General features: G+C 30.6%; 1 protein-coding gene across 1 annotated transcript; it reads right to left on the reverse strand.

Moving 5' to 3' along the window:
- Window positions 4,458-8,025, reverse strand: LOC109333562 (elongation factor Tu, mitochondrial-like). Its single transcript, XM_019569050.1, has 12 exons — window positions 7,850-8,025; window positions 7,678-7,753; window positions 7,480-7,572; window positions 7,312-7,386; window positions 6,702-6,806; window positions 6,499-6,589; window positions 6,162-6,367; window positions 5,816-5,899; window positions 5,529-5,591; window positions 5,383-5,445; window positions 4,979-5,219; window positions 4,458-4,829 (listed from the first exon to the last, which is right to left on the reverse strand). The coding sequence occupies exons 1-12, from the start codon at window positions 8,023-8,025 to the stop codon at window positions 4,759-4,761; spliced, it is 1,344 nt and encodes a 447-aa protein (XP_019424595.1). The 3' UTR covers window positions 4,458-4,758.

Raw genomic sequence — 11,389 nt, forward strand, 5'->3', positions numbered from 1 at the left:
GCATGTTTGACATTTTAAATTTCCAGCAGGAGAAATTGACTATAACTTTAAAAAAAATAGTGTGATAAAGAAATAAAATTTTCAAATTGGTTTTGTTCAACATAAGTCAATTTGATTTTCAAACACTATTATTTATATAGAGTGTGTATTCCCTTAATTTTTTTAGGTTTATTGTCCTTGGGAAGAGTTCGACAAAAAGATGTTGTACTACCTCGTGTGTGGATTCTCTCAAGAGGAAATAGTGAGGAAAAAGTAGAAAGTAGTGGTTGAGTCTGTGAAAAATTGAGATATACTATTTGTGGGAAATCTCAACCTGAATGATCGTTTGTTGCACTATTTTTTAAGCTACATTATAATTCCTAAGTTTTCAAATCATTCTCAAATTAATAATTTGGAATTACAACTTATGTATGCCCTTATGAATAATAAACCTATTAATTGGCATTCATCATCATTCAAGAAATGCATTATCTTAGGGATAAGAACAACCTACTATCTTATGCTATAATAGTGGCTCCCATACTTTAGAAATTTGGAATTTCTAGTGCTAAAGAATCCAAAATGGAGTTGGATGCTTGGGACAGCAAAATAGATCTTGATATCATACATAAAATGGACTTCTTCCAATACCCAATTGATCTAAACTTTAGGCATTGAAATGGTCATGTTGTTGAACCTTTTGATAACCTTGGTCCTCAACCCGAACCTCAACCCTATCAGTCTTAATTTGATCCTTCTTCATCCTCTTACGAGTCAACCAATCACATGATCATGGATGAATTGGTTAATCTTTGAGGCTATATCACTATAAGAATGGATGCTCCTGAAGCTCAGAACCAACAAGTTCGAATCTTAGTCATGCAAATATCTAATTGATTGGATTACATGGACATTGATATTAATGAGTAGGAGACGTTTTAGTTTTAGGGTTGTGTTGTTTTTTGTTATTTTTATTCTTTGCATGTCATATTTTTTTTACTTTATTTGATTGTATTATTGTGACAATTTTAATTTGGGTTAGGTTATGTATGAAATATGTTTTTTTAACAATGTTATGTGGTTTTATTGGTTGATATCATACTTGGCATATATATCTTGTTCATATCATATGACCTTGGTGCAAAGTAAATTTTATATCCCTGTATATTTCTATGTATATTGCTTAAGGGAAACTTGATTTCTCCTTCTTTTGAGTGAAGTCAAAAGGGGAGCAAAGGGGCTCGCATACATAAACTCAAAGTATACACATCTGGATACAAGTATGCAAATCAAGAAACTCAATGTCAATATGATATTGGTTTGTCATTGTAAAAAATGGGGAGATTGTGAATAAGATCTTGCTCTTGGCCTTGGCTAGGTTTTGATAAAGATTCCAACATCAACAAAAAAAGAAGAAAAAGGCTTGAAGGCTTAGAAGCATGCATATCAAGTGAACAAGATTATATAGCCTTCTAAGTTAAGTAGTTCTAATCCTAATTCTTTTTACTTGAGTAATATAAAAATGTTCTTAAAAATGTTTTTCAAATGTTTTTAAAAAGTTAACTTGGCTTATATATAATCTCAAAAGGTTGAAATCAAATTTTCAAGAAAATGAGTAACAAATTATTAGGACAAAGTAATTGGTTAATCAAAATTGAGTAAGAGGTTACCATGCAAAAACAAGGCAGAGCAATCGATTATGTAATCGAGTTACAGATCACTCTTTGGAAAAAAGCTAAGTGTAACCTATTACACTAAGTGAGTAATTTATTACTTAGAGTTGCTACAGTTTTCGTATTCAAATTGAAATAACTTCTTCCAAAATGAATCAATGCATTTCCTTCGATTTCTATCTCTTGGAATGAATATGATGGATGGTTGAAAGCCTATTTAAATTCCTCAATAATTCACATTCAAAACACACAATTTGCATACAACTTTCTTACACATTTTGCAACAACTTGAATCAAATTTTCAGATTTTCTTAAAACTTGTTGAAGTGTTTTTCAAAACACAATTTACACTTTGTTTTTATCTCAGAAACATTAGAGCATTCGTGTTATACTCGTTATGATTAAATTTCAAAGAATTGAGTGCATAAGTATTAGAATCATTAGCAATCCCTTAAGCCTTACATGCAAGTTCTTCATTTATCATTTATTCGTAATCACCATAGGGCTTGGTGATGGAAATAGTGAAAATCAGGAAGTAGTGTGCTTCTTCTTGTGAGATGGGTGAGTGATAATCTTAGGAGAAAGCTTGGTATAAGATTTGTAAGATTGATATTCATACATAGTGAAATCTCTTGTGTTTTGCAAGAGGACTGAGTGTAGCTTTCGATAGATAGAAAGTGAACCAGGATATATCTGATGTTATCTCTTTTCCCTTACTCTTTTACTTTATACATTTTGATTTTGTTAACTTTGACTCTTTTGTTGCTTATATGAATATCATCTTAAAACAAGTTGCAAAAATCTACATTGTAAAAAATTAATTCACCCCCTCTTAGTTTGCCATCTATACATACAAATTTTATATGGATGAACCATATGGTTTTGTTGCTCGTGGGAGTATCGTGGATTTGTTTGCATGCTTCACAAGTTCTTGTATGGCCTTTAGAAGTCTTCTCTAGAATGGTCGAGCCATGTTCGTATCTAGAATAATGGTCAAGCCATGTTCTCAAATTTATGGTGTGATTCATAGTTAAAAATATCATTTTGTGTTTTATAAGCATTCTTCATTTGACCAATTCATTTATCTTACTGTCTATGTCGATGACATTGTTATTATTGCCAATACATTATGTGTCTTCAGTAACATTTATTTCTAACACTTCCAAACAAAAGACTTAGGACCTTTGCAATACTGTCTTGAAGCTCAGGTAGATTTGTCATGGGCAAGTATTGCCATATCTGAAAGAAAATATGCTATTGATATTTTGAAGAAGACATATGTGTTAGATAGCAAGCTATTGATATTCTTGTGCATCCTAGTGTTAAACTTATGTTAGATTAGGGGGAGCCATATCTAGACCTAGCAGATATTGAAGACTTACATGCAAGCTTAATTATCTTACCCCGACTAGAACAATGGTCATATCGATATCCTCACATACTCTTAATGCAACATTATCTCACGTATGAGTAGGGAATAGAATGTTGTGGCTAGATTGAATACAGAATAGTGACCCTTGATGCTAGAGAGCTTGCATATAGATCAAACATATTCTCTCAGTGCTAAAGTTTACAAAGTTGGATCTAATAAGTTAATTTGTGATACTAAGTCACGTTTGTATATTGTACCTAATCCAGTCTTTCTGAATATATAAAGCACACAGAGATTAATTGTGGTCATGTACATCAAAAGGTTATTGATGGGAGATAAGTACACCGTTTGTGAAATCTAAGGATTAATTAATATATATCTTCACTAAACCACTTTGAGATCCAAGAATATCATATATATATATATATATATGAGGGGTGTTGAGATTCTTAAGATTAATTAGATGATCTTGTATTTATTATATTTGATTAAGTTTATTGATATGAATTGAAAATTTCACATACTATAAATACAAAAAGATTAAGTACAAGATACAATCAAGCAATTCATAAAAACAATTTCTCATTTCAATCACTTATCACATTAACATTAACAAAACGTTAAAACAAACTCTTTCAAGTCCCAATGTAGTATCCACTATCTAGTTTATTCATTGAAAAATAATTATAGTAATTACACTACTAAAAATAATAATGGTATAAGCAATAATAGTATTAATAGCCATGAAAATAGGAAAATTTATTTTATGAGTTATACCTATCATATCTGTCAATCTTATTTATTCTTAACTTTAATTTATTATGTTATCAATTATTATTTCTCTACCCATAAATTTGTTTAATATTTTGTTTGCTGTAAGATTATTGTTTTATATTATAATATAATTAATTATTAATATATAGTTGAAATAAAGGAGGTGGGTAAAGTATAAGACAGTATAAGATTGGTGAAGTAGTTAGCACTAAAAAAATGTGAGACTGAAGTTCCAAATAATGTATTTTAAGTTATCACAATTTTATAAGACCTATTTTGTTTGAATTATATTGTAAAAATATTACTTAATAAGATTCTTTTGATATAAAATGCTTACTCATTTTTATTCGATATCACAATTTACTATCAACTCTCAATTTTATTTAAATTTTGACATATAAGCTTCATTCACGTAGTAAAATTAGGGACCCAAAAACATTGTAAGAGGAGAATTTAATTGTTAGCATATCATCCAACTTTTTTGCATAAGGAATCCAAAAAAGATTAGTTCCTTATCCAAAAAGATAAAAGGATACTTTTAGTATACCAAAAAAAAAATTTCCTACATTTAATATATTTTGCAGGTGAGACGCTGCAGCCAATAGAGCTAAGCTAACAAACAGGTGCGGATCTATTTTATATCTGAAACCAATAAGATATAATCAACTATCCTTTAAACATGATGAACATTTTTAAAATGTAAATAAGATCTGAAGAACCCAACATCAAGGGTAAAGTCTGTTAAACATGATTCACAAATTATTAAGAGTATGTTAAATTTTGCACTAGAAAAATGAATCAATGACGCTGAAATATACTCATTTTCATCCAACACAAACCACTAAATATTTAATTGGTTGCAACATGGTTTGTATTTTCAAGATAAATAGTCAGGTCTCAGGGCTTCCAACCCCTTTTCAAGTAGACTTAAAACTTGAATGACACAGCGCCCTTATATAACTAGCTCAGTACTTTTGACACCACACCTGCACCAACTGTTCTTCCTCCTTCTCTCAAGGCAAATCTTTGTCCTGTTAATTCAACACCAAGCAGTAAACAAATATTTCATATTTCTAGCATAAAGACTATAATAACATTCAGTGAAAAGAATAAAGAGAAAAGACAGAAAAATAATGGTGAGGATAACATTGTGGCATATGGATGATGCAGTCGTACTGACCTGCTTCAAGTGGAACAGGTAAAATCAACTCAAACACTGCAGTAACGTTATCTCCAGGCATAACCATCTTAACATTTTCAGGCAATTCTACTTTCCCAGTGATATCAGCAGTCCTCAAGTAAAACTGAGGTCTATAATTAGAAAAGAAAGCAGTGTGGCGCCCTCCCTCATCCTTCGTGAGTACATATATCTCTGCTTCAAATTTCTTGGATGTTTTTACAGAACCAGGCTTGGCAATGACCTTATCAATTACATGGAAATATTAGGCAGTGGTTTCTCAAACTAAACTAGTTTGAATTCAAAACTCTATAAATTTTAGTGAACCAAATACATATAATATAGAAACCCTTTGATGAATCTACACGGTCTAACAAAACAGAAAAAGCTTGACCATTGAATCTTACCTGTCCACGTTGAATGTCTTCACGCTTAAGGCCACGGAGAAGTAGACCAACATTGTCACCGGCCTAAGAAAAATGTAAAGAACCACATTAGTGTTAATATATGCTATGCAAATAGCCTTGAAGATGATAATGAAACAGTCACTCACTTGTCCTTGATCTAAAATCTTCTTGAACATCTCAACTCCAGTTACTGTTGTTTTCAGAGGACCCTACAATGAAAAAACCAGTTTTATGACCAACCATTACAGTGCAAGTAGTTTTACCAAAACCATTGATACAGAAAAATAAACCAAACAGTTACTTATAAGTTATCACTAATTGCAAATAAAAAAATATAGAAGCAAAATAAATCAGCAAATGACAGTTTAATCCAAAGGAATGAATGAGAATGTAAGGACATTCCTAAATCTAGGAAAAAACTCAATGAACATACCTGCATTAGACCCAAAACCTCAACTTCATCACCAACTTTGATGATTCCTTGTTCAACACGGCCTGTTGCTACTGTTCCTCGTCCCTTCAACACAAATAAAGCATATAAGGAAAATAATTATGAGGCAACAATTTGTCTTTTGAAGTTCATATCCAATCGAAATTAGATAAATGCCAGTATTTGTGTCACTGTCAAGTGTCAACAATAAGGCTGTAGAAGGCATGGTCAAAAGTACAATGAGATTAACAAATATAGAAAGAAAATTATAATCAAGCGCATCATTACTTCAATGAATTGTGAATGTTCAAATAATAATCTAACAGAAAAGAAGTTCATGTCCTTTAACCTGAATTGAGAAAACATCTTCAATTGGCATTAGGAATGGTTTGTCAAGCTGGCGAACAGGGTCGGGAATGTATTCATCTACAGCATCCATTAGTTTTAGGATGGCCTTTCTTCCAATCTCTTCATTTGTTCCCTGTAAAGCGGACAACGCTGAACCTCTGATGATTGGGATTTCATCCCCAGGGAACTTGTAGAAGCTCAGAAGCTCTGCCAAATACACAATTAAATTTAAATTTAACATGCAAGAGGAGTACATAAAATTGTGCTGTTGTGCATGAGTACTTTTTTCATCAATAGGGACCATAGAGGATAGATAAAGCCTATAAGAAACACCCTACCCCGGAGCTCCATTTCTACAAGCTCTAACAACTCTGGATCATCAACAGCATCAACTTTATTCAAAAAACACACAAGAGATGGCACACCAACCTGTACAATACATTTGAAGATTAGCATGTTCATTAAAATAGAAGAAAGGAGATAAATGTATATGTAAAATCATGGTTGGACTATTTAAAAACCACTTAAATAGAATACCTACTTGACGAGCTAGAAGAATGTGCTCCTTTGTTTGAGGCATTGGACCATCAGGCGCTGATACAACTAGTATACCACCATCCATTTGGGCAGCTCCGGTAATCATATTCTGCAAAACAGACAATTATTAAATATGTGCATAGTTAAACAAGCAAGAATATGCAGAAACATAAAGGCCATAGTGTTATAGTTGAATAACCATTATTCTGTGTTTTACACTTAAACAAATGTTCATAAAATACAGCAGTAATTCAAGAGGCTCACTTGACTAAACCAGGAAAAGTTTTTCTTTTCATTCTTAGTTCATAAAAAGTTTCAAGTTAGAAAATATTTTAACTCCAACCCTAAACTTACCATTCCAAATTCACTAATAGAAGATCAAGCTATAGAAGAACCAGATATGTAAATTCGGCATTTAACAATGTTATGTACATTAAAAACTGAGAAAGATCAGTTAGAATTGATTATTCGATTTCACATACAAGTAAAACAATCCTAGTCACACAATCATTCAGTCATCTGTTTCACAACTTAGCCATCTGATTGCATTAGATGATGATAATTAACATGAACAATTTATTTGATGGATATATTAGAGAAAATTTGAAGCTTACTTTAACATAATCTGCATGTCCAGGGCAGTCGACATGTGCATAGTGTCGCTTTGCAGTCTCATACTCGACATGTGCCTGAAAATCAAGTACATAGGTAGTTTAAGGAGATGGATTAAGGAAATAATGCAATTGATTGGGAGGAGGGGGTGCAGTAATAAGAGCGCTAACAGTTGCAATAGTGATTCCTCTCTTCCTCTCTTCAGGAGCCTTATCAATTTCATCAAATGCTATAGCCTTAGCTTTACCTTCATCTGCCAGAACCTGATGAAAGGAAGGAGTAAAGACTAAAGGGTCTTTCTATGAATATAATAGAATTGAATTCAATAGAATGATAAATATTGAAGAAGAAGAAGAAGAAGATCAAACCCTGGTGATAGCAGCAGTGAGTGTAGTCTTGCCGTGATCAACATGCCCAATAGTTCCAACATTAACATGGGGTTTTCTGTCATTCCAATATATAAGAAGCATAAATAGTTCCAATTCACTAATAATAATGAATGAAATATAAATATATAAAAAAAAAGGAAACTTGACTTACGTTCTGGTGAAAGTGGCCATGGATCTCATCCACAGAGGATTGGGATTGGAAGGAGAGCCATTTGAAGAGAGAGAGGGTGAGGGTGGTGGGTGGGAGCAAGAACAAGAGTAGATATGAGTGGAATAGAAAGGGAGGAGTCTTCTACAAGACTTTTTTAGAGCAACAGTAGCAGCCATTGAAGAAGATACAAATTGCAGAGAGAAAAGAGAGAGAGAGAGGGGCAAGGAGGGTTTTAGCTCGAGGTGTAAATATTAGGTTGCTTTTCGTTTTTTTTTTTGGAACAATTTAATGATCAACCCAAACTTATCATTAGTTGTTTCGGAACTGTTTTCCTATATTTCTTATAAAAATCCTACATTACAAACAAAAATACTATTATTATTAAAATTCATAATCAATAACATATATTAGCAATAAAATTATAATTAGTAACATATATAAGTGAAAAAGATTTTGCTCCTAATTTTAGCTCGGTTTGAATGAAGATGTTAATATCATAAATAGAAGTAGATGGATTGAAGACCTTCAAGACTTATAGATGTTCAATATAAGATCAAGACTTATTAGTTTTCTAAGATATGTATTTGTATGCTAAAGTCATTTACTTTAAGTATAACCAAATGCTAATAGGAAAATCTTTTTGAAAAGTGTTAAACTTTGTTTAGATGAAATTAAACTTTCAAAAGGTTAAGTAACAACAGAATAAATAATATGTTATTGTGATAGAGTAACAGGTTTCCAAATAAAAATAACTAAGAGCAACTAATTATTTAAAAGAGTAATTGATTACTTAAAGTTACACAAACTTTTTTTACTGAACAAGTTTTTTATCTCTCTCAAACAATTTTTGGACCTTGAATTCAATTTCAAGTGATTGAATTTTAAAAATGTCAATGCTGAATAATCTTTAAATTAATTATTTTAGTATCTCAAAATATATTTTTATGCTAGCTAAGAATAATGCCATTTCTAATTAGAAAAATTGATAGGATTTTAATTTTAATTTTTTTAATATTTTGATTTACAAAAATTATATTCCGAAATAAATAAAAAATAAATGAAAGATATTTTGAATCTTCACCCCATAATTTTATTTCGAAGTGATGAAATGTAATATTCTATTACTTGTAATAGTAAATAAATTGGGCTGTAGTAGAGCGCAGTTCATATTTTTTAAGGTAATAACCAATTTTTTAATCTTTCCAAAAGTATTTTTTTGGATTAAAGTCAATTTCAATAGATGCAATTTTGAAAGTGTTAGACATGTTGAATAATCTTGAAAGAAAGTTATTTTGAAATCTCAAATTATATTTGTTATGCTTGCTATGTATCATACCATTTCCAATGATGAAAATTGACAGCAATTATATTTTTTATTTCAAGCTATTAGTATGTTCATTCCCAAAAATTATTTTTTCTAACGCAAAATTAAAATAAACAGAAGGTAATTTGAATTTCCACATCTATCTAAATAGTAGTGTTTGAAAATAAAATTGTTGTTTTTTAAGAATGACCAAATTTATTGTTCTTTATCAAACTATTTTTTGAAACTTAAGTCAATTTTAACCGATTAAATTTTGATAGTGTCCAACAATGTAAATAAATTTGAAAAAAAATCTTTTGAAGTCTCAAAGTATACTTTTGATGTTTCCACGTTATAATACAACTTTTAATGGAATACAATTGATATCAATTTTTGTTTTGAAAATTGTTAATATTTTGAATTAAGAAATTTAAGTTTCCAATGAAAAAGGAAAATATACCTTATTTGATTTTAATCTCTTATATTGAAAAAGTGAACAATATACTTCTCATGCTTCCAAATTATAATATCATTTGTGATAATTGTATAAGTAGGGAAGAATTATAATATGTTATTGGTAATAATAGTAAATAAAGAGGGCTACGGTAAAGTACAATAAATAATTATTTCAAGGTGATATATAAATAGTAGTATTTGACAATTGAATTAAGTTTTTTTTTAAATGAACAACTTTTGCTATCTCTCTCAAACTATTTTTGGACCTTAAATTCAATTTCAATTGGTGGAATTTTGAAAGTATTAGACATGCTGAATAAACTTCAAATAAATTATTTTAGCATCAAAAATATATTTTTATGCTTGCTAAGAATAATACCATTCCCAATTTGGAAAATTGAGACAAATTTTATTTTAATTTTTAATGAAATTTGTGTCACGTTCAATAATTGATTACCAAAAGTTTGTGTAATCAACCACTAGGGTGAATAATGGTTACCTTGGGAAGTTCAGTTCAAGTGCTTGGTATTTCCATGCAAATTGTTCCAAAAGTTTTGACGTCCATGACAATATATATTCCTTTAATAGAAGAAAAGATTTTGTTATTCTTTAACTTCAGATTGCAGTAAAATACCCACACTAATTCGAGATCATATGCACTCATTTCTAAACAAAAATCTTTAAGATTTTGTTTCCTAAGGAGTTCAGGAAATTTAAATTGAGAAAATTCAAATGAGTTTAGAATACTATAATTGGGAGCGACGAGTTACCTCCCTAAGAAATAAACTCGGAAGACTTCACTTTGTTCATCATTTAAGAGTAGCTTTGGCAAGTCTAATGGATTGGTCTCGTTTGCACTTGATTGACCACTTTGAGAAGGCCTTGTGTATTATTTCATAGTTCTGGAGGAAGAAACCATGAATTTGAAGTTTGGAAAAAATCTAAGTTTTCTCAACAAATGAATTTGGGGAATTATGATTTTGGATACAAAAGATGAAATTTGTGGTTGGAAAGTGTTTAATGATGAAAATGTAGGTGTTTTGACCACAAATTTCACTAAAAATGGTGGATAATGAAAGATTTGGAGTCAGTCTTCTTAAAACCGTTTCATACCAGCTGGTACATCGGTAAACCGATGAACCGCCCAATAGTAGTACGGTATAATAATTATATCGGTCATGCAATCATACCAGCTAAAATTGGTTATACCAAATCGAGTTTCAATTGAAACATATCGGTCATACCGACAAGTGTTCATTTAAAATTAATTTTTTAATGAAAATAAAAAATATTGGTTTTTATTGATTTTTCAACATTAATGTTAATATGTTATATATGTATATAATTTCACCGATATGCTGTTTAATTAGTGAACCACCTGTTAAATCACTATATTACTATACTAGTACTCTAACCGGTTTAATGACTGATACAATATTAATAATATTGTTTGGAGTAGATGGGTTTGGGTTTCTCGTGAGGAGGAAGAAGAAGATTTGAAAAATCTAAAAAAATGGAGGTTCCTATATATAGGATCGATAGAGTAATCAGTTACTCGATTGAATAATCGGTTATCCATCAGTAATGTTTCTTCCATTAATCGATTACTCTCGAAGGAGTAATCAATTACTTTGTCTTAGTTTTTCATTTTTTAGGCACCACAATACTTGATAACCAATTACAAACCAGGGTAATCGGTTACATACCTAAAAAACTTGAAATTTCATATATTCAAACAGTCATATAAACAAGTTGACATACATAACATGACGCAATCATAT

The sequence above is a fragment of the Lupinus angustifolius genome, chromosome LG19 (assembly GCF_001865875.1).
Source record: "Lupinus angustifolius cultivar Tanjil chromosome LG19, LupAngTanjil_v1.0, whole genome shotgun sequence".
Lineage (NCBI taxonomy): Eukaryota > Viridiplantae > Streptophyta > Magnoliopsida > Fabales > Fabaceae > Lupinus > Lupinus angustifolius.

Coding starts and splice junctions, on each gene's coding strand:
- LOC109333562 (XM_019569050.1), bottom strand. CDS start 8,025: ATGGCTGCTACTGTTGCTCTAAAAAAGTCTTGTAGAAGACTCCTCCCT. Junction 7,387..7,479: donor GAGGAATCACTATTGCAACT/GTTAGCGCTCTT, acceptor CTTGATTTTCAG/GCACATGTCGAGTATGAGAC. Junction 6,368..6,498: donor TGTAGAAATGGAGCTCCGGG/GTAGGGTGTTTC, acceptor TGTATTTGGCAG/AGCTTCTGAGCTTCTACAAG.